At 38.1% G+C, this 25111-nt stretch overlaps 1 protein-coding gene across 1 annotated transcript in view; it reads left to right on the top strand.

Annotated features, from left to right (window-relative positions):
* LOC306847415 (zinc finger protein 385D-like) overlaps positions 1–25111 on the top strand; it is an 89963-nt gene that overhangs the window by 8186 nt on the left and 56666 nt on the right. The window contains exon 2 of the mRNA XM_079381362.1: positions 20272–20535. Within this exon, the coding sequence (XP_079237488.1) occupies positions 20272–20535 (264 nt within the window). The remainder of the gene's footprint in view (positions 1–20271; positions 20536–25111) is intronic.

Genomic DNA, 25111 nt, shown 5'->3' with positions numbered 1-25111 from the left:
ACACCACACAAGTATATATCTGGAGGAAAGGGGTTCACCCTTGAGTGTTTTTTTTACATCTAAAGCTGAGTTAAGTTTCAGAATGAAAAAATGCCTACTTGTAATGCTAAAAGTGCACTGTGCACTTCCCTTTTAGCCAAATTTTGTAGTCAAAATTTAGTCTAAAATATTTCTTATTCTTCCTCACTTTTTAAAAATAAAATATAATTTTTTTTATTTTAGCTATTTATTCAGCTCAAATGGCTCAACATTAAACTTAGTTTTGAAGGTCATTGTAGGTCTTCTGTCTTATTTGGTCTTTGTAAACTTTATTGTTTTAAAATTATTTAAAAGTGAAGTTATGGTAAAATCTCCTATTAGCTCGCATTGTTAGAGTGTTCACCTTTCAAACTGTAACCAACAGAAATGCCATCATTGTAATATTTGCATACAGTGTTGCAATTGCTCTTCTTTTTTTGAATTTGCCTGTCTATTGAATTGTTATTGGTCTTTTATTCCTTGCATCTATTTAACCACCCATAATCGCCTTTAGGTGGCAGAGAAGCTGTTATGTGCCGCTAAAGTGTCATGACACACATTTATTCGTCAATTTGAATCAGTTTGAATTTCATGTGTTTTTGTGACTAATGAGGATTTTGTTGTTTGTTGTAACTCTATCACCACTAGAAGAAAGTGTAATAATTAGATGATGTTTAATGAGCTACAATGTTGTCTTAAAAAACAAGAAGCAGATGTTGAGCTGGAAGGCAAACCTTCATTTGACTGTCTCTTAGTAGAATGAGCTTTGGAGACAACAGCCATAATGCTTGCGTGTACGTAATTGTGTGTGTGTGTGTGTGTGTGAGAGAGAGAGAGAGAGAGAGAATGCATCACGGTAAATGAAACTGGCACAAATACCCAGAATCCCTGTGGATTGAGAGAAATGATAGGTGTTAGTCAACTGCACCAACTAGGATTATTTTTATCACAAGCACACACAGTCATTTGGGAGTATTGATCTAAGATGCTTCTGCCATGGTTAAGAGGCTCTCATTTAAACTTAAAAATCAGCTATATTAGCATGTCGAAGCACTCTTTGATGGGATCAATACTCTTCTGATGTTCTGATGAATGTGTGTGTGTTGGAGAGGAAGAGACAGACAGAAAAGCAGAGGCTGACTGCAGTAGAGGTGATATAGCTGTGTCATGATCAAAGAGCATCTTGAACCTTCCAATTTGCTGTAGTTTTGTTGCTTCCTTCCATCTTCAGGTCCTCCTGTATGAACCTCCAAACTAACCTCTCTGCCTCTCTAATGGCTTACAGCGAGCGCTGCTCTGATTAAAGCTGAGATTATGGGGGTGAGTGTTCTGCACTCACACTAATCCCTCCCATGCTTTCTATGAGTGTTACTCTCACTGCTACCACCATGGATGTGTAATCACGCTTTATTCATCTGTTTTTACCTGCACATAGATTTAATAATATTGATATATACTAGAAGATATGTTATTGGAACAATATCCATTCCATGTGCATCCATATGGATAGATGGAAAGATGGATAGACAAATAGAATAGGCTGTTATGGCAATAGCATTCACATAACATTAGTTACATGTTCTGACTGACATTTAGTACATTTACATTTATTCATTTAGCTGACGCTTTTATCCAAAGCGACTTACAATTGCTATATATGTCAGAGGTCGCACGCCTCTGGAGCAACTAGGGGTTAAGTGTCTTGCTCAGGGACACATTGGTGTCTCACAGTGGATTCGAACCCGGGTCTCTCACACCAAAGGCATGTGTCTTATCCACTGCGCCATCACCACCATAGTATCATGTTTACCTGTGCACTTGTGTTGATTATCTAAATATGGCTGATAAAACACACACACACACACACATATACAGTATGTATTTTTAAATTCATGCTCTGTAAAAGTAGAAGTCTCTTATGCTCACAAAGGCTGCATTAATTTGATTTTAAAAATACAGTAAAGGCGGTAATATTGCAATTTAAAATTTTAATTTTTTAATTTTAAAATGTAATTTAATGTGATTTTACAGCCATTACTGCAGTTTTCAGTGTCACATGATCCTTCAGAAATCATTCTGACATGCTGATTTGTTGCTCTAGTAAATTTTATTCTATTATAATTACAATTGAAAATGGTTGTGCTGTTTAATATTTGTTTTGAAACACATACTAGATTTTTTAGGATTCTTGGATAGATAGAAAGTTGAAAGGGACAGCATTAATTTGAAATAGTCATAATCATTTGTGATATTATATGAATGTACTATGACTTTTGGTCAGTTTAATGTGTCCCTGCTGAAAAAGTTAGCATTTCTCAAAAAAAATAAAAAAATAAAATTGAATGGTAGTTTGTGTATTTACACATGTTTAGTGGTGTGTGTGTGTGTGTGTGTATATAGGATGTGAGTGAGCAAAATGGTACTGTTTCAGCTCTTTCAGTTCAAGAGTCAATCCCCATGATACTATGACTGGATTATTAGAATTAATTATTTCCACCTTTTTTCTTCTTAAAACTTTGAGCTGCTATTTTTCTGGTAACTGCTATTTACTTTGTGTAAAGAAGGTAGGTGCTATTTAAGCATAAATAGTAGTAAGTTTGCACCACATACTGTATAAATAGCAACAAATACCTTGTTGTTTACACTAGGTGCAAATATCAGTAGATACTATTCACACAAAGTGTAAATAGAAGTGATATGCTATTTGTAATAAGGGCAAATTGTCTGAGCAGTTGTGGGTGGAATTAGTGAAAATAGCCTCTGCTAGCAAGCTTGACTATTTGTCCTTAGTGAAAACTTTTTTTGTCATATACAGAATTGTATTAATATAATAATTTATTTATAGTACAGCTTAATTATCTGTTGTTATTACTGCAATTATGGTAATATGATACTTTTTTCATCTTGCCTTGTTTTTGTTGACAAAATCAAAGTCCTGCGTCATAGGAAACAACAAAGTGGTATAGAAAACCTCAAAACTTTGAAGTGTTTGTGTGTGTATTTGAGGTGCTGCAGTGGGAAGCATTAATGAGGCTCTCAAGGACAAAACACACCCCTGCTCCTCCAGGTCTCCCCGTGTGACCCCAGCCCACTCCCATCTCCACCTCAGGCAGCATGTCTGTGAGAGCGAGAGTCCCTCTGGTGTTCAGGAGCTCTGAATGGCTCTGGAGGAGATGGTGACGTCTGGACCAGGCTGACTCACGCTGAGGAGGCAGACTCTTGACTTTATATCTCCTCGTCTCTCTGTTTCTCTTTCTCTCTCCATCTATTTTTACTTTTCTCTGTGTCTCTGTATCTCCTGATCCATTTTTCCTAGTGGCTTGAATCAGAGTTCCTAGCAGGGGAGCACACAGAACCGCAGATATGGGTTTCATGGAAAGGTGAAATTGCTTTTTCTATCAGCTTTTTTTTTTTCAGGGGTTTAGGGATGTTGGTACATAGCAATGAGGAATCCACAGTGGGTGATTAAAGATTGAGCTGCAACACTGAGTGATTCATACTCTGAGCAGGAGAGCCACTCTGAATGTTCACATCAGCTCATGAGAGGTGTGGATGAATAGGTACTTGTGTGTGTGTGTGTGTGTTTCTGCTTTTGTAGGATGTTACTGGTGCATGTGTTTGGTCAGTGAGTAAACTTTCCCTTCACCTAAAGATGAAATGTTCCCTTTGCTCATGTAGCACACACATAGGGCCAACACTTAGAACAAGACCACACTGTGTGTGTGTTCATGTTTGTGTTTTAGATGGCGATCTGGGTTGGGTGCAGGGGATGAGGGGGTGGAATACAGTGGAGCTCTGTACCTACCCAAATACACACACACACACACACACACACACACACAGAGACAGTACATCTATACTTAGCATACTACATACTACAGACTTATGTGTTTTTATAAAAAGCTAATTATAATTAAAAATTGAAGACTTTTTTGTGACTTAAAGGAATAGTTCACTCAAAAATGAAAATTTTGTCATCATTTACTCACCTCATGTCATTCCAAACCTGTATAAGTTTCTTTCTCGAACACAAAAGAAGATATTTTGAAAATTTTTGAAGAACCAAACAGTTGCTGGCCCCCATTGACTTCCATAGTAGGGAAAGAAATACTTTGGAAGTTTAGGTTTTCAGGTTCTTCAAAATTCTACAGAATATCTTCCTTTGTGTTCAACATAAGAAAGAAACTCATACAGGTTTGGAATGACATGAGGGTGAGTAAATGGCAATTTGGGTGAGTAAAATAAATAAATAAATTGTTAAGAAAGTATAAAATAATTATAATAATTAAGAAAAATATAAAACAGTACAATAATAATACAACTAATTCATTTTTTGATGTGATACTGAATCTTTTTTATAGATTTTTATTAGAATGTTTTGGATACATATATTGGCCAATATTTAGATGTGCATATACTTTCTCTTTATTTTGAATCTTTATTTTAAATCTGTAGATTTAGCTGTCATCTAATGCAAGTTTTGTAAATGTAATCTTTCATAAATCTTGAAATGAATATCTGTTTCTGCTACTGTACTGTATAATGTTGGGATGTGTATATCATTGATTTAAATAGTGCACGTCACTAACACCAGCAAGGTTTGAATGATCATGCCTACAATTTGAGTTATGTAATAGAGCATTTCCTACAGTTACAGGTCTTTTCTGCTATTTGGAAAAATGTTAATTTTTTTACTCTAACCCCCAGACCTAATGGCACATTTTGCCAGATTTCTCTAACTTCCTGGGACATGTTTTTCACTAGAGAGCTACGTAAACCCACACACATCTCTTGGCTTTCATGGTTGTATTCCTCCAGTGTTGCACTGTCATACAAAATGAACTGTTTTTGTGCACTGCACTAAAATTTCAACTGTTCTACCTCTCTCTCCATCCCTATCTTCTTCTCTCGTTCTATCCATCAGTGTACTTAAATAGATTCAGAATGGCCCATTAAATGCTCTTTTAATTATTTTTTCTGCCTGCCTTTGACCTTGGCACACATTATCTCCTTCAGTAAATTGTGACGTGTGATTCACTCCAAACACAGCTGATGGAAAGATGGCGCACAGTTTTAGCTCAGGCCTCCATCATCCTGTGAAACGCATATGACGCAGCACAACACGCTGATAGAATCTGCATGAGTGAGTGTTGTTTGAACACACACACACACACGCACACAGAAACAGTTTTCCAGATTTCCAGATTGCCACTGTTGACCGTTGTCGTTGACAGCAAGGACAGTGTAGAATAGCTGTAACCTCCAAAGACCCCTCCAGCCCTCCATCCTATGCTTAGGCTCTCTATATCTATCTGTGTGCTTGTCTCTTTTGTCTTCTCTCTTTAAATGTTCTCTTTAACCTGGCCAAGTGAGCCACTTTCGCTGTTTACCCCCCACTGGTTTCCCTGAAGAGGAATATCTCACAGACGGGTGCATATAATACACACACATACACACACACACACGGCTCCTGTACCATTTCTCATTACTGACATTGTTGCTGCAGGTTCAAAACTGTGCCAGGCATAGTTGTTGTGACCTGTACACACATACATAGTGAATGTACCTGCAAAGTGTCCTGCTGGGCAGGAGGAAGTGTGTGTGATTATGAGCGTTCATCGCTCTGTGTGTGTGTTTGCCTTCAGCCTTCACACACACTCTGTTAAACAGGCCTGAATCCTCAATTGTTATCCTAGTTTCCTGACAACATTTTTAAGCTTTTCTTATCTTTCTTTAATTTTATGAAAATCTATCTATCTATCTATCTATCTATCTATCTATCTATCTATCTATCTATCTATCTATCTATCTATCTATCTATCTATCTATCTATCTATCTATCTATCTATCTATCTATCTATCTATCTATCTATCTATCTATCTATCTACTCTCACAGTTTTGTTGATCTATCTGCATTTCCATGTCTCTCATTTAGTGTTTTATCGGTAGCGCCTCTGTCACTTAGAGTGCAATTTTGTTTTCTCTACGGTACCACATTGTCACCCTCGCCTCTGTGTGTAAGTGCCTGTGTAATGTCTTTGTGTGTGTTTGTGTGCGCCTGTGCAATTTACACAGACACCCTGATGAATATGTAATGTGTGAAAGAGCATGTAAACACATGCTGAGAGGGTCCCTGCATGTGAACTGCACAAAAATTATTCAGGGTTATAAGGATTCACCTTCCGTGCATTTGTGTGTGCAAGTGTGTCACAAATATAGGTTCATTAAAATATTTTGAGATGCTCAGTGTAGCGGAAAATGCAAGCAGGTGGGCAGACGTGACAAGTATGTGTTGTTTTGTGTGTGTGTGTGTGTGTGTGTCAGGGTGACTTGTGTCTCCTCGTCGAGCACATGTCTCATCCTGACACCTGTTTGCTCCTAAACTGTTTTGGGTTGCCACGGCTCCTCTAGGGAGTCTGCTCACTATCAAAGTGGTTAACCACCACAGGAATGTGGAGAACTCCCTCTCCTCTCAGCAGACAGTTATTTACCCCTCTTTTTTCCTGTTTTCTCTAATTCATTTTGTTATCTTTTTAATGTTTCTTTTAATGCGGAAAGTGCACATCATAATATGTGTGTGTGCATAGTGGATGGCTAGAGTGTAACAACAATTACTTTTGCCCTTTGGGTCCAATTAACACCCCACAGTTTGACCCAGACTTTATCCCGTATGTATCAAAGCCAAACACATGCGCACACACACACACACACACACACACACACACACAATTTCAAGGTGAGGTGACTCTTGCTTGCGATCTGTACTACATTATTTTGCAGAATGAACAAGCTAATAAAGTACTGAATAAAAAATAAGATTAACAAGTTGATTCTCACAGACAATTTGACCCTAAGATGCAGATGGATAGATGTAATGATAGATGATAAATAGGTGGATGGATGGATAAATGGATGAACAAATGACTAAACACATTTAGATGGATGGATGGATGGATGGATGGATGGATGGATGGATGGGCAAATGGATGAACAGATGTATTGACAGATGACTAAATAGATGGACGTATTGATGGATAGGTAAATCAATTTATGAATAGATGTATTGACAGATGACTAAATGGATGGATGAATGGAAAAATAAATGGATGAATAGATAACAGATATATGGATGGATGGATAGATGGAAAAATAAATGGATAGATAGATGAGTAAACAGATATTTGGATGGATAAATGGATGAGTAGATGTATTGACAGATGACTAAATGGATGGATGGATGGATGGATGGACTGTTAAGTGGATGGATGGATAGATGGTTGGATTGAAAAATAAATGGATGGATAGATGACTAAATAGACAATTGGATGGATGGATGGATGGATGGATGGATGGATGATGGATAGATGTATTGACAGATGACTAAATAGATGGATGGATTGATGGATTGATAGGTAGATAAATGGATGGACTGATGGGTAGATAAATGGATGAATAGATGTATTGATAGATGGCTAAATAGATTGGATATATGGATTGATAGATGGATGGATGGATGGATTAAAAGATGGTTAAACAGCCAGATGGATGGATATGCAGGCAGATGAATAGACAGACAGATAGATGGATGGAGAGATGAAGTTGTACTGAAGTGAAGAGAGAGTTGCCCCTATTCAGCCTGTCAGCTGGTGAGCTTAGCACAGTAAAAGCTGGGTTTATACCAATAACCCCTTCAGAACCTTCACACGCACACACAGGAGTTTTTAGTGACACATGTTTGTGCAGTCAAGTCATTTTTTCAGAATGAACTCCCAGTGTACCGCTCACAATCACACCTCTATATTTGAGTGAGTTCTCTGTAAATGTGCGCAGTTGTGTTATTCATTCCCTACATGTCAAACCCCCCCCCGAATAACCAGTCCCATTCAAATCAACACCTTTCTGTGTTTCTAAGCTGACATATTCTAATGAGACTGAACTCTGTGACACAGACTGCCATGAAAGATCTGTATGTTGGCATGCAGTGTTTGCTTAATAAGTCTTAATGCACATAAAATAAACAGACAGCTATTTAAGAGATGACAGGGGTTCATGACGGTGTGTGATGATCAAATGGCGCTGCGGTTAACCCGTGCCTGGAAATGTGGCCGGTCATTCCTGGAATGTGTGTTTGGTCTCTGAGCTTTAAGCCGTGCTGCATCCATAAAGGCTTTAAATAAAGTTTATTCGAAATGTGCCACCATAAAGGCAAACAGGAAGATCAAGAACCATCTGTCTTTATCGCTTCCTTTAATACACCCTATGTTTGTTTTATTCAGCAAATGAAATGATATAGTCCAGCTTGATTTATTAAGTGCAAGGCAGTATACGTCTATCATTTGATCAGTCTGAGTGTGAGTCTGTGTGTGTCGTAACGTGGCAGGTGTATTTTTGTCATGACTGACAGGGTAATCAGGATGGATTAGGGCTAAAGTGAGTACAAATGTGATGGAAAACGTTTTTAGTTACACACTAAGCCCTCTGTTGTTTAATCTAACCCTCCTGCCCTCCACTCACACACACATGTACAGATGGAAGGAGTGAGAGGGGTTATTCAAAAGGCCGCTTCAGTTTGCCCTTAGTGTTAGTGACATCGAATCAACTTACTTGTTTGCTTTGGAAAGGCTTTGCTGTGTTTAAATGTGTGTGCATCTGCAAATAGCCCACTTCACTCTCCAAGCAGCACACACTGTGCCAACGTATGTGGAATTTTTTTTAAAAACCATTCCTTGAGCTCACGGATTTTACTGATGGTAAAAGTCTACACAGAATGATGCTGCTGAGTAGGTGTAGTACAGTGTTTGATGATTATATTATGAAACTAGTCTGGTTGTGCTGGAATGGAGGTGGCCAGCTACCAAATCCCTGCACTTAATGGAGATGGAGCATCGTATTCTCTCCCCCTCCCTTCCTCCACCTCTGTGTTTCTCCTTTTCTCTTTTACACACTAACATACACATTTATTTTTCTGTCATGGTGGGGATTTTCCATTGATTTCTATTATTTTTGTTCTGAGCTAATGATATTTTTATCCCCCCAAGCCTAAACTCTGACACTCACAAAAACGTTTTACATTTTTATTTAGATTTGTTAAGTCTGTCTATTTGTATTTCACATGCAAAGACATCTTTACTGTTATGTTGTTAAGATTGGTTGATAGATCTCCTCAGATAAATATTTTCTTAAAGTTTGTTTTTGTTTATGAAGATAGATTTTTGAATTTCAAGATTTTTGAATTTCAAGATAGCATAGTTTAGATAATTTGGTATTGAAAAAATTTTATGTTAAATGTTTGAGTTAATATTAATATTTCTTTGGTATTATGGCAAAATGGAACTTAATGGACTAGTTCACCAAAAAGTAATATTCCCTCCAACTATTTTTGCGTGAACTCTGTTAAGATGAGATGCATGTGGTATTACAGGGCTCTTTATCTCTGTAGAAAAGTCTTTAAAGCAGGACACTTTATATAACACTGTACTTTTGCCATAGTTCTCTAGACCAAAGGACATCCAAGAGTTTCTCTTTTAACCCTCTCCAGATTTCTTTTTCTCTATACTGCAATGCCAGCTGGGATTTGGGCACCACCAAGATTGGCACAAGGCCTAATCTTCTGAGAGGCAATGTTTTTAATGCAAATGTCATGTTATATTGAATGTGCGACAGCATCACTCTTATTTATGTGACCTTTGAAGGAAGATATACTGATGCACCGAGATGCATTTGTCTAAAACATTGCCACCCTTTGCTTGAAAAGTCAAGCTCTTTTGGGGCTCTTTTCTACTCTAGTGGGGCATTGAAGTATAGAGATGGCGTTATGCACTTGATAGCTATCAATAAAGTGTGTTCCTGTCACAAAAGTTTATAAGATTCCAGGTGTGAAAATGTGAGAATAAACTGAATTCAGATGAGCCAACTGAATACTGGGCTGGGTATGATCAGTTTATTAACTTGCAGAAATATTTTCTGCCTTAAAAAGGGATAGTTCATCAAAAAATGGAAAATTGTGTGTGTGTGTGTGTGTGTGTGTTAACCATAAAAACATATTTTGAAGATTGTTGTTAACCAAACCATTAGTGTGTGGTCAAAAAAAAAATATGTTATGTTCCACAGAAGGACGTGTAAGAGATTGCAAGTTCAAATGTTCCTTAAAAAAAAAAAAAAAAGCCAATTCAATAAAATAAATAAGCTAAATAATAAAATAAATTAAATTGTCATTAAATGTACTGTGCAGTATGCACAGTGATGTTCTTCTGACGTCAGCGAGTTCACGGATGTAGCATTAAGCTTTGTAAACACGCTAACCGAGCAAGCTACAGAAACAATAACTGTAAGGACCTTCTCCAATCAGAAACCGTGGGCGGACAGAACAATCCGTGCTGCGGTTAACACACGCACTGCCGCTTACAATGAGGCTCTTCTGACCGGGAATTTGAGCGAGTACAAAGCATCGTGATATGCTCTTCGACGCGCAGTAAGAGCCGCTAAACACAGATACAGAGAGAGAATTGAGTCTCATTTCCAGCTCAATGACTCTCGACGGATGTGGCAGGGACTGAGGGCCATCTGTGCCTTCGGAAACAAATCCTCCGCGGAGGTGAGAGCAGATCCGTTGCTGGCCGACGAGTTAAACCCCTTCTACGTCCGCTTCGACTGCAATGGCGGCGGCGCGTCTCTGCCGTCCAGCACGTCAGGAAGCAGCAGGCTGAGGTCCTGCGCCGATCAGCTCGCTGGTTTGTTCACTTCTATCTTTAATGAGTCCCTTTCTATCTCTGTGGTTCCCACCTCATTCAAAAAATCCATCATTATCCCTGTGCCAAAGAACAATAAACCCTCTTGCCTGAATGACTATCGCCCAGTTGCCCTCACATCTATAGTCATGAAGGTTTTTGAGAGACTTGTAAAAAGCCAGATCTGCTCCTCCATCCCTGATACTTTGGACCCTCTTCAGTTTGCCTATCGCCCAAATAGATCTACTGACGATGCCATCTCTCACGTCCTCCACTCTTCCCTCACACACTTGGACAGCAACAATGGGAATTATGTAAGGCTGCTATTCATTGACTATAGCTCAGCTTTGAACACTATAGTCCCCATCAAGCTGGATTCTAAACTCACAGACCTCGGCCTAAACTCCTCACTCTGTGACTGGATTCAAGACTTCCTCACCGGCAGACCTCAAGTGGTGAATGTTGGCCAGTTCACCTCAAACTCCATCACTCTGAACATAGGAGCCCCACAGGGCTGTGTCCTGAGTCCCCTGCTCTACTCTCTCTACACGCATGACTGCGTGTCCTCTCACAGCTCCACATCCATTATCAAATTCGCTGATGATACTGTGGTTCTGGGCCTCATCTCCAACAACGATGAGACCGCATACTTGGATGAGGTAGAGAGACTCACATCATGGTGCCAGGACAACTGTCTCTCTCTGAATGTGAGCAAAACTAAAGAGCTGATCATGGACTTTAGGAAGAGACAGCAGCAGCCCTACACTCCTCTTATGATCAGTGGGACCCCTGTGGAGAGGGTGAGTAGCCTCAAGTACCTTGGTGTAAACATCTCCGAGAACCTGACTTGGACTACACACATCCAAACACAGGTTAAGAAAGCCAGGCAAAGACTGTACCATCTGCGACAGCTGAGGAAATTCAGGGTCTCACCAGCAATCCTGAAAACTTTCTATTCAGGGACCATACAAAGTGTATTGCATCTCAGTGTGGTATAGAAACAGCTCCAATCAGGACTGAAAAGCACTACAGAGAGTTGTGCGCTTAGCTGAGCGCATCTCAGGGTCTGCTCTCCCCTCTCTGCAGGACATCTACCTCAAACGCTGCAAAAATAGAGCTGTCAAAATCATCAAGGACTCTAATCACCCTGGTAACCGACTATTCACTTTGCTTCCATCTGGTAAGAGCTTCCGTAGCCTGATGGCAAAAACTGAGAGACTTAGGAGGAGCTTCTTCCCCAAGGCCATCAGGCTCCTAAACTCTAACTCTGTGTCATAACATCACTTGACTCCATGTAAATATCACTATATCAATAAGCTATTCATAATTTTTCTCTACCTCATATTGCTGCTATTTACATACCCTGTACAACGTTTTTGCACATTTTTTTTTGCACATTCCTCTTTATTACTATTTAAGTCAACAACTTACTGACCTGCAAATTTATATTTATATTTATATTTTTTATCTTTTATTTTATTTTATTCTTTAATTTTTTTCTACTTTTTCTTAATATTTGTATTCTATATAATTGCACTGTCCTTGGAGCGGACCTGACCTACATTTCACTGCTGGTTATACCCTGTATAATTGTGTATGTGACAAATAAAAATCTTAATTCTGCTATCCTATTTCTTTTCATTTCAAGACCTACAATGACACAGACAGGCAAATTGTATGTAATAACAAGTTATCTTTTTTTTACTGTCTAGTTGTATTAGGATTCAGTAGTAATCAGATTTTTGTGTGTCTGTGTTGCTCTGTATTCAGTGTCCCATCATGACTGTGCTGCTTTTCTTTCTTCATACATCAGTTTCAAAACAACACTGTTCTTTACTCTTCACAGCACAGAAGGCTAGTATAATTTGTTAATGGCTCTGTAATGATGGTTTTTATGCTTTTTTTCTGTTAATGACCTCAGCTGCTTTCAAAGTGTGTGCACCATTGAATGTGTGTGATGATGTGCATGAATAAGAGAATATTGTCATATCTCATTCTCCTCCTCCATATGAATTTCAGTGCATGCATTTGGTAAAACAGCCTGCTGAGCGTGCGGGTGTTTGTGCCTCATATATATTCTGCCTGAACACATACACACTTATTTGATGATGCAGTGCATCAACCTCGGGTGTCAGAGAGCTGATTGACCTTCTAAGTGTGTGTGTGTTTGTGTGTGTGAAGCATTAGGTAATTGTGTGTGGGTGTTTGAAAGAGCGCCAGAATCACATAAAGCATTGTGCCTTTTAGCAGCCTTTAGAACAACAAAAGAAACTGCTCTTGACTTTATAACAGAAACTTCATTGTAGCATAAAACGTAGCATACAGTCTTCATTCCAGCACCCATTGTGAATGCGCTTTTTGTATTTGTGTGTGTGTGTGTGCACCAGTAACAGTTTTACCCTTGGTGCAAAGTGGCTTAAGTGGTTATTTCAGCGAAACATAGCCATTGTTTTTGAATTGTTATGGCTGAGTATGATGCCTAGCGGCATTTTACTGATTTCCACAGATACTCGTATTCCTGCTCTGTAGGTTTTAAGATTTCTTTGAGATTCAATATCAGTAAAAAGAGGCTCCACTGATGCCAGTTCACTAGCATTGTACCTTCTGCCACATTCTCTTCAGATGAATAACCGTTTTTCTATCCTAGTTTACTTCGGAATGTAATTTCTTGCAGGTTAATTGACCTCTCTGTTGGTTTTCTGGATCATTTTCCCCAGTGATCTGTAGTTCACAATGCTCACATTTGATTCAGCAGTCCCCAGGCATCCTCTCCCTGATCTCACGGACGCTCACTTATCACTGAGACTTGTGAAGCACAGCCCAATCTCTTCCCCCAATGGAAAATACGACACTGTTTCTGAAAGCAATGTCGATGTCAATGAGAGAGCAAAAGAGAGAGAAAAGAGAGGCTGTGCAGGTTGATGTTTAGTTATGCTAATGCATACCATCAGCCGGCCGTCTCCTTCGGTGTGCGTTTGCTATCCGCTGTGATTTGACTTTACCTGCATAATTCTGAATTTATAATGATGTTCTGTGGTGTTGTAACGCTCAGAGACAGGAGACCTGGACAGATCGTGCTCTTCACAAACCTCCATAATCTATACAGCATCTGTTAGCATAATCAGAACTGAATATCTCACTGCATCATGCTTGCTCTTTTATGCATTAACTTTGGCTGTTTTTCAGTATAAAGATGTAATTGGAATTCATTTGAAATGATTGCGTATAGGTCAGTGACTTGACGTTTTTTGTGACAGTGACATTTTTTGTTAAGACTTTCTCTGCAAGCTTGTGAAAATACGAGCTGCTCTGATTTCGCTCCCCCTGTGACTCAGAAAGGGGATCTTATTATAATATTTCCGCCCCTTAATCTGCAAGTTTAGACCCACGGTGCTGCTGTTGTGGTGACAACAGTGTACCAGTTCTAACACCATGGCGAAAGTTCGAGCAAGCTTGCTAACTGTTCTGTCTTTGGTTGCACTGATGAGCACAAAACACTATTTAGAGTCCCAGCCTCAATGGAGATGAGAGCAGCGGATTTATTTATTTATTTACTGTATAATTACGCTTCTGCCACACAGATCTATATAAACATGCGATTTCTTTCCTTGCTGTTTACCTTCACAGACATAAACGACTGTTTTTGTAACTCGTGTGTTTTTAACATGAAATTGTGTGTATTTGATAGTTTAAGCCCAATAAGACATGAAAGAGTATGAGTTTAGTGCTTATATGCCGTGTGACAGCCGCTTTCTGTGCGTGTGCCTCAGATGTGCGTGCTCAGAAAAGAGCAGAGTATTTGAGTGCGAGCTGTGAAGGCAAAGCCCTATTCTGGAAAAGGGGGTGGGGAGCAGTCATTATAAACTTGATAATTGCATTATGGTTTTTAAAAGATTTTTCCATTTATTTAGCATGACCACTCCTATGTCATTAACCCTTATATGTAAGGCTGGGTGAAATGGCACAAAAATAAAATTTCTTTTTTCAGAACATTTCACAGATTCTTTTTTAATTTGAAAATGTAACTACAGCATGATTCAAGTAACTTTTTCCTTATTAACTCTCTAGTTAAAGAAAATTCTATTCCAAGTGCACCAGGCATGAAGTTGTCAACATGATGTAAATGTTAAACAAATCACTTGTTAAATATCTTTGCAGAAAAGATGCATGAACTACAACTACATCTTGTACAAACTCGTCTTATACATATTACTTGGGTGGTTCTATGGGTGGTGATGGCGCAGTGGATAAGACACATGCCGTTGGTGTGAGAGACCCGGGTTTGAATCCACTGTGAGACACCAATGTGTCCCTGAGCAAGACACTTAACCCCTAGTTGCTCCAGAGGCGTGCAACCTCTGACATATATAGCAATTGTAAGTCGCTTTGGATAAAAGCGTCAGCTAAATGAATAAATGTAAATGTATATTATATGTTTAGAAATAATACGAGGAAAATAGTTAAAAATATTCTCAAAAGTGAAGGTAATTCAAATTCACATGACTTAAGGTATAACACAAGTAAACTATTATTAACTATAAATGTTCTGTAAAAACAATGAACAGCAGCTTTCAGCCTGTGACCATGATGCAAACAGAAATATCAGACATACAGTAGTAGTAGTTCTTTACAAGTAGCTGCTTTCCATTGTTTTTCTACACTCACCTAAAGGATTATTAGGAACACCTGTTCAATTTCTCATTAATGCAATTATCTAATCAACCAATCACATGGCAGTTGCTTCAATGCATTTCGGGGTGTGGTCCTGGTCAAGACAATCTCCTGAACTCCAAACTGAATGTCAGAATGGGAAAGAAAGGTGATTTAAGCAATTTTGAGCGTGGCATGGTTGTTGGTGCCAGACGGGCCGGTCTGAGTATTTCACAATCTGCTCAGTTACTGGGATTTTCACGCACAACCATTTCTAGGGTTTACAAAGAATGGTGTGAAAAGGGAAAAACATCCAGTATGCGGCAGTCCTGTGGGCGAAAATGCCTTGTTGATGCTAGAGGTCAGAGGAGAATGGGCCGACTGATTCAAGCTGATAGAAGAGCAACTTTGACTGAAATAACCACTCGTTACAACCGAGGTATGCAGCAACGCATTTGTGAAGCCACAACACGCACAACCTTGAGGCGGATGGGCTACAACAGCAGAAGACCCCACCGGGTACCACTCATCTCACTACATATAGGAAAAAGAGGCTACAATTTGCACGAGCTCACCAAAGTTGGACGGTTGAAGACTGGAAAAATGTTGCCTGGTCTGATGAGTCTCGATTTCTGTTGAGACATTCAGATGGTAGAGTCAGAATTTGGCGTAAACAGAATGAGAACATGGATCCATCATGCCTTGTTACCACTGTGCAGGCTGCTGGTGGTGGTGTAATGGTGTGGGGGATGTTTTCTTGGCACACTTTAGGCCCCTTAGTGCCAATTGGGCATCGTTTAAATGCCACGGCCTACCTGAGCATTGTTTGTGACCATGTCCATCCCTTTATGACCACCATGTACCCATCCTCTGATGGCTACTTCCAGCAGGATAATGCACCATGTCACAAAGCTCAAATCATTTCAAATTGGTTTCTTGAACATGACAATGAGTTCACTGTACTAAAATGGCCCCCACAGTCACCAGATCTCAACCCAATAGAGCATCTTTGGGATGTGGTGGAACGGGAGCTTCGTGCCCTGGATGTGCATCCCACAAATCTCCATCAACTGCAAGATGCTATCCTATCAATATGGGCCAACATTTCTAAAGAATGCTTTCAGCACCTTGTTGAATCAATGCCACATAGAATTAAGGCAGTTCTGAAGGCGAAAGGGGGTCAAACACAGTATTAGTATGGTGTTCCTAATAATCCTTTAGGTGAGTGTATGTAAACAATGATGAGTTTGACTGTTGCGCTCGCGTCTCAGGTATGAAACGGCATTCTAAAAACGTGGTGCTCTAGTTAAAAGAAGTTTAATCTTCTTGCATTTTTTCCTATTCCACTGCCTGTGTCGCATCTTTGTCCACGCAAAACTGCATTCTGTGTGAATTATATATTTTACTTATTGTTCTTCACAGAGCGTATCACACGTAAGCGGTTAATCACGTGAGCCAACATGAGGTTGGATCATTCTTTTCTCTTTACTGTTATCATTAGCATATTGTCAAAGTGTCTAAATCTAACGTTTGGTAATATTTCTATTCAAAATCATTTCTCGATTTCTAAAAAAATTAAATCATGGCAAAACATTACATTCAAATTAATTGATAAAATCGGAAAATTCACCAGCCCTGCTTGTATTTGGTGGGAAAAGTCCCCTAATAAAGATAATTCAAAGACTGTACACAATAATTCATACACCCCACATATCATACAGAAAGTCATTTAACATGGATTAAACTGAAGTTATGAAACACAGCAAATGTTGCAAAGCTATGAAACAGAGCAAATTTCTTCTCATCCCAACTGAGTTGAACACACACGTCCCCTCACAAACAAACACACATACACAGCATGGCCTGAGCAAACGCATCTATCTCCACTGGTGATGCCAGCGGCCCTCAGAAAACCTATTAGGGAGAGAGCATCCAGTCAGCCGTTCATCGTGTTCCACAGGGCTGTGTCTCCAAACCAGACAGAGCATCACTTTAGCGCAAAAACAACAGAAGACTCATCACTCCAGAGCCCATCCAGCCAATTATAGATTCATCTGAACATACAATGCCAGTGGCTAATAACGTCACGCACACAACTGCTGAGTTTAAAACTGTTGACAGACATTGTATTTTCACTGACATGTCTTTATTGTGTCTGATAGTAAATATTACTGTGGCACTCTGGAGCTGATTTTATCTTCACTTTCACCATTTATTACCACTTATCTTCAATTTGGCTGGAATGAAAGTGCTGAAGTCAGACGAACCTTTCAGAGTTTGGAATGACATGTGGGATCAGAAAAGAACTGAAAATAATAAGACAGAAAAAGAAAGAGACTGAACAACTTGGCAAACTCTTTTTGTTTTTCTGTATAATTTATAGGTCTTTGCTAATTGTATTTGTGAGATTGTCTCTGGATGATTTAGAATTTTTTCCCACGCTTTTTATGGAGAGTTGAGGGGTAAAGAGAAGAACAGAACTGTGAAAAAGTTGCATGTATTATATTTTATTACATTATATTAGGCTATATTATTTGATTAATTTGTGTTGTTTATTTATAAACATATTTAGGTCAACAAAATTTTTTTTTTTTTAAATGTTCATATATTAGGTCTATAATTTTCCATTTTCGCTTTTAGTTACAGTACAGATTTTTGTGGTGGCACCAATGAAAATAAAAATGTTCTGTACAAGTGGAATTATTATAATTAAATGTATACATTTAATAAAAATAAATTCAAAAATAATAATATAAAAATTTATTTATTTATTTATTTTATTTTTACTCAGACTATATTTACTCTATTTACTCAGACTGATCCTATCAGTAACTGAAGGACTATATTCTCTTGACCTGTGGAGGGTGCTCTGTTCAGAAGTTGGCCACATCATGTCTCGTTTCAGTACAGTATTTTTGGAGCGCTTGACAATCTGCCATGCTGTTTTTGTATTTGTTTGTTTGCTTGTGTGAGCAAGAGTGACAGAAATACACACATGTACCTATATATGAGTGACTTTCAGCAGGATATCCGTGCAGTGATTGATGCGGTCTCATGGGGAGGCGTGGATAGAAGACGTGAAACAAGACACGCGCAGCACAGCACAGAAGATCGCTAACAGCCCTCTCCTTGATCCACTGCCACTCCTTCAGCTGTGTGTCCAGACGACAGGGTGACCTCAGGGCTCTTTTCAGATCTTTAACTAAGACAAATAGCAGCTCAGTGAATCTCAACTGTTCCATGATGTCAACATGACCAGCAGCTCAACAATAAGGATTTTGTCCTGCTGCTCTAGATGGCCCTGTAGATTTTTGTACTTTTGCTCTACTAACATTTTCTTTCCCCCTGAAAATCACACATTTTATTTTTAGCAACACATTGTTGTGCTATGCTATATATATGTATATAATGTGTATGTACAGTGTGTGTGTGTGTGTATATGTATGTATTGTACAAACACACACACACACACACATATATATATATATATAAAATGTATGTACATTGGCCCCGGCCATCCATATTGTTGAGCCCTGCAGTAAAGAGGTCAAATGGCTGACAATATCAAGGATAAAGTCATTAATGGAACAGCAGTTTCTGAGGAATATCATTATAAAATTGAATGATTACTCTCCATTTCCCTCAGTTTTAAATCAAAATCCTTACAGAATCATTGCTTCTTAATCTGAACAGATGTCTTAATGAAAGAGTGTTTTAATTGATTTACTTATTTTTGAATTTTATTTTAGTTGTAATGTTTAACCAATCATAGTTGGAGTGTTGTGAGCTGGGTGGAGTGGGTTACAGTATGTTTGTGCCGCAGAGACAGATGTGTATTTGTGCTCTGTGGCCAGGGAGTGGTGTTTAGAGAAGGAAGCACAGGATCAATGGGGCCTGTGTGCATGTGTAAAATGCTCTAGTGTATGTTTGTCCATGTGAGGTGTGTGTTTGATTGGCAAGTCCAGAGATTATGGGGTTTACTATAGTAGGCTAGTGGTGCACAAAATGGTATTCAGGAGCTATATGCAAAGATATTTTATTTATTATTATTTTTAAGAAGCAGATAACGTTAAAAAAAAACATATATAATATATGACTGTATTTAACTGTAAAAAAAAAAAAAAAAAAGCAGGATTTCCGTAAATTCTGGGCATTGTTGATGAATATCTCCCCCTAGTGGAGGTCAGTAGCACTGCTGTAATCCCCAGAGATGTCAGAAAATAATGAACTGGAAAAGTTGTTGTAAATTATACATATACATTACAGTTCAAAAGTTAAGGGTCAGTAAGTTTTTTCCTGGAAATAAATGAATATTTTCATACAGTAAGGATGCATTCAATTGATCCAAAGTGTGACAAATGATTTTTATTTAAAGTAAACCCTGTTCTTTTGAACATTGTTCATCAAAGAATCCTGGGGGGAAAAGCATGTTCTCAGCATATTAGAATGATTTCTGAAGGATCATGTGACACTGAAGACTGGAGTAATGATGCTGAAAATTCAGCTTTGCATCACAGGATTACATTTTAAAATATAATAAAATACAAAATAGACCTTTTAATAATAGTATTACTGTCATATTACTCTATTTTTAATTAAATGTTACATTGGTGAACATAAGAGACTTTAAAACATTAAAAAAGCTTACCAACCCTAAACTTTTGAATGTGTGTGTGTACATGTACATATTTCCTTTATCACCATTTATAAAACTGCTTCGATGTGACAAATCAATTGTTCAAAGTGCAATTAATATGAAGTCAGAGAAAACTTTTAGTAATAATATAAAATTGAGAAAATGTGGTTTAAAAAGATTTTAGATGGAGATCGTAAACTATTTTAGATGAACTAAAATAATTTTTCTTCTCTCTTTAGGAATGAAGCGTCCGTTGAGTCCTGTTGAAGACGGGTCGCTGATTGAACAGACAGGGCATGAGGGCGTGTCCTCTGAAGGGGTGGAGTTTACAAGAAAGGACGCCCCACCAATAAATTCTCGTCCGAAGCGGGAGCGCAAACACAGGTCGTACACACTCTGTGAAGTGTGCAACATTCAGCTGAACTCTGCAGCACAAGCACAGATACACTACAATGGCAAAACACACCAGAAAAGACTCAAACACATAAACAACAGCAACACAGGTATGATATGTGTGTCTTTCTCTGGTGTTCCTGTCATAACTGGAGCTTCATGCTTAACATGATCCACCCAAATTGGGCATGTTCCTGGATCAACATTCTGGAAGTGCTTATCTGGCAACAGATCAGTGACCTCTGATTTTAGGGATAGTTTTTAGCTACTGATTTGTTTCTAGAAAGTGGTTTCAGGACCGATAAAGGATGTGTATCTGGGAACATGATTTATTAGGGTGAATCACACCATGTACTGTATGTTCTTGTGCATGTTGCTTAACATGATTTACCCAAGCAGGACAGCATTCCTATCAACCAATCAGATTTTAGGTGCAAGTTTAGATGTAGAGCTGGAGGTTGAGGCAACAACATTTTTATCAGCCATTCATTTCCCTTTGATTTCAAGGGTTGGTTTGAGCAGGGAATTCCTAACGTTTTAATCCCACAGACACCAAAAAATAATAACTCAAATTTTAATGTATGAAGACCACATTTATACTGTGGAAAATGTTTTATTTATTTTTTATGTTATTTTATTTTATTTTATATTTCATTTTTAATTTGATTTATTTTATATTTTCATTTTATTTTTAATTTAATTTTTTTCTATTTTGTTTTTAATTAAATTAAATTAAATTTTATATTTAAATTTTTTATTTTATTTTAGATTTTATTTTATTTTTTTTAGATTTTTTTTTTTTTATTAGGTTTTAGATTTTATTTATATTTTATTTATTTTATGTTATGTTATTTTGTTCTATTTTATTTTACCCTTAGGTTAGGGGTACAAGTTGGAACGAGGTTTCCGCTGTGATTGTGATAGCAATGTTGCTTCAGGACCAACAAAGGACGTTGATCCAGGAACATGTTAAACTTGGCTAAATCATGTTATGCTATTTATGTCCAAACATTTAACACACAATATTTAATAAATGCTGTGTGTTGATTTTTTGGTGACCTAATATTTTTTTCCTAATATTAGTATTAAATGTGTAGAAACAATTTCTACACAAATCTGTATCTTTGCCAGTGCCACAGGACAATATCAACTTTGTGTTATTGACAAATTCATATCTAAATGACATGCAAACAGCTTTAAAAACATAATCAACCACCTTCATGTTGTCAGCTGGGGTCTGACAGGCATCTTCATGTAATTCATACCCTTAGACCTCATTGTGTCCATCTGCAATTAATATGTGATTTTGACTCGACTCGCTTTTATGTTTCCATGGTGATGTGGCATTAAAGCCCAGCTGATAGGTCAGGAAGGAGCATGTGAGAGGCCTGTGCTGATTGTTGTAGTTACGGCGGTAAAGACGGGGCTGTAAGTCTAGATGTCGGTCTGGAGATAATTGCAGGAGAGAAAGTGAGGCAGCTGGTGGCAACTTTGTGTCGTGCAGCATTATTTCCACAGAAGTGGGCGGAGTCACACAGAATCATGTGATTAGAGGTGGAATTTTTCAAATTATTTGAACAACACTCGAATAATCCAGTAACACAATTTGTTTGTCCACGCACTCAAAAACAGAGCTCTGCATAAACCTACACAGACAGCAAGTACATGGAAATGCCACACACTCGAAACCCAGACCTGCAAAAATAATTTTCCTTCTCTTGTAATGCAAATGTGAAATTAAAGCTAACTTCCATGCTGTTGATTCTTACACATAAAGACACATGCATGCACGGCCAATCATATGAGCAGCAGTCAGACCCACTTCAGGTGCAGGCTCTCATACAAATAGACCATAATTACATAGCAACCAAACATGTTCACCATGGAAATGCTCGATGTGGCGACGCCCCCTTCAGCAACGGGGTACAGGCACTCACAGTCTCGAGCCAACTAGATTTTATGCAGTTTTTGTGTGTGAGTGTGTCAGGGTCTTTGCATGATTCTAAATGGTGAAGCTGTATGTCGTTTACGGGGAACTTCTGAAATGCTTGCCTATGTGTGAGTGTGTGTGTTTGCATTAAAGCACTAAGATATAAAGGCTCATTGATTAGTCATTCTGCTAGTGTTCGACAGCATAATAGAAGTCAAATTAGACCGGACAACCTTTCCCATGAGCATACAGCAACGCCTGAAGCCTAACTGAAGCTGCACACACACATAACACATCTGTTTGCATACACATCCTCACATACACAAAACTGTGACTGACTCCTTCAGCACTGTATATATAAGTCTTTCTCATTTTAAGTGGACGGCACTGTACAGCACGATTCAGTAGCCAGGAATGCTGCATCATTAATAAAATGTGAATTCTTATCAAATGAGCCATTTTGGGTAATAGACATTTTTTAGAGTAATTTTATTGTTTGTCCATGATAAATAAATACAAATTAAACAAATGCCATAAACACAAATTTATTTATATATATATATTTACATGCATTAAAATTTTTGACAATTACTTTGTCTTTTTAAAAATAGTTTCTAACAAAGGCAAAGCATTATTAAACAATTCATTTGAGTGAATGATTCAGTGGTTCACTCTTAAAGACAGTAATTTAAGCTGTATCCAAATATGTACTTGGAAAGAGCATGTCCAAATTTACAATATTCATAAAACAGTAGATGAAAGTACCCATATTCCCTACAATTACAGGTGATATTCTGTGCATCCAGTGGCCAAAGGAGAGGAGTTGTAAATGTCATGTGACCTAACAGCATTAGTTGCATTGCTTTACTACAAAATCCTACATGGTGGATGTAGTAAATCTGAATTTCATTTATACTACACACACATACATACTATAAAACACCATTTTTTAGCAGTCACTTAGTAATTACTTATTACTTAAGAGTCGTTTGAAAAAAAACTTGCAGCTTGTCTGAGACACTGCACGGGAACTGTTGTGTATTATACTGTAAGGTAATTAACTCAATTAACTCAAAACAACGGTGAACATGTTGATAAACTCAATACAATAAAATGGTGTATTTTAAATTATACGCATTCCAGAACTCACTGTATTATACTTTTTATACATTTTAGAAGTCATTCTACTGAACAGTTAAAACCAAATTCTTGATTGCCAATGGTGAAACTAGAAATCAGTTTTAGAAGAATTAAATGCATGTGTGTGTGTGTGTGTGTGTGTGTGTGTTTCACTTTCATGTCAGTAGGGAAAGGCAAAAGCCTGGAAACTTGATTTACAGCGACACTCAACCACACACACACGCTAAGTAACAGTCTTATCACTGCTCACCTTCTGTTGACTCCTCCAGGCCCCTGTACTCAAACCCACATAATCAGCATGACTGCACACACACACACACACACACACACACACACACATGCCATGAGGACACGAGGAGGGTAAGATGAATATGTGCTTGCAGGGATATCATATGTACCTTTTATTTTGTTCCATTTGAATAATTATAATCAGTTTTTTATTTTTTTATTTTTTTTTTGGGACTGTGTGCATGCATGAACAATTGCTATAAGACTCTGTATGTATAAATCCCTCTGAGAATCTACTTTTGTCCACATTTGTTAACGGGTTACTCTAGCTGACAGACCATTTTACTTCACCCCATCTATTTCTCTCTAAAAACATATTTCCCCCTCTACCCTTTTCTCTTTATTTTCCAACTCTTCTCTCTCATTCTTCATTTTACCTCATTCTTATTTGTCCTTCCCCTTATCTCAACACCCCCACCATCCCAATCCCCAGACAGGTGCATCATGGGTATGCTATGTAATGTGACTGCTGAGATTAGCAGTCTTCTCTCAGGCTGCCCTGGACACACACACATACACACTCAAGCAAAATAGCGGAATATAGTAGATCTGCTGTGTATTTGTGAGTAAAGATCAATCTGCTAACACCATAGTTTCAGCCTCAATGTTAAGTAACAGCTGGAGTATTTCTGACATCTCAATCCTGCTTACTATAAATCCTTTGTATCAATCCTTCTAACCATTATGACTGTATGGATATGATAGATGTATATCCTGGCCAGTGATCAATATTTGGCCAGAAATGTGGCAATTAAGCAAAACTCATTGTAGCAGTTTGTACATCTCATGTACTTCAATTAATTTCTAATTAAATTATATAATATTGCTGTTTAATATTTAGTTTTATAATAATACTGTTTTTGTGTCACGGAATGTAGTATTAAGAGTTTTTTAAAATTGTAGTTGTTTGACTTCAAAGATGCAGTTTGTAAATAAAAATGTGAAAATGTGCTTCAACGGCTTGGCTTCAGCTCATAAACCCGCCAAGAGCGCCTCACTTCGGCCAGATCTTCTGGAATTTATCGCTGGCTCTGATGTCTCTAAAGTGGTTAAACAAGAGATATAATTTGTTTTGGGTAAATCAGGCAGTCTCATTAATCTATTATTTGTTCCAGGTGTGTGTTCACGGTGTGTGTGTGGGTTCACTGCTGTGTGTGTACACGTTGGATGGGTTAAATGCAGAGCAAGAATTCAGAGTATGGGTCACCATACTTGGCAGTATGTATGTTACTCAATATTTTGCTTTTAGATGGCGGCAAGAGACTGTTTTTATCAGCAGTAAAGACTTTTATATTGAAAGAGACTGAAACTGGGTTGTAAAAAAGGAA

The sequence above is a fragment of the Barbus barbus genome (assembly GCF_936440315.1).
Source record: "Barbus barbus genome assembly, chromosome: 3".
NCBI lineage: Eukaryota > Metazoa > Chordata > Actinopteri > Cypriniformes > Cyprinidae > Barbus > Barbus barbus.
Note: the sequence above shows the minus strand (reverse complement) of the source record. Positions and strands in the feature narration are given on the sequence as shown.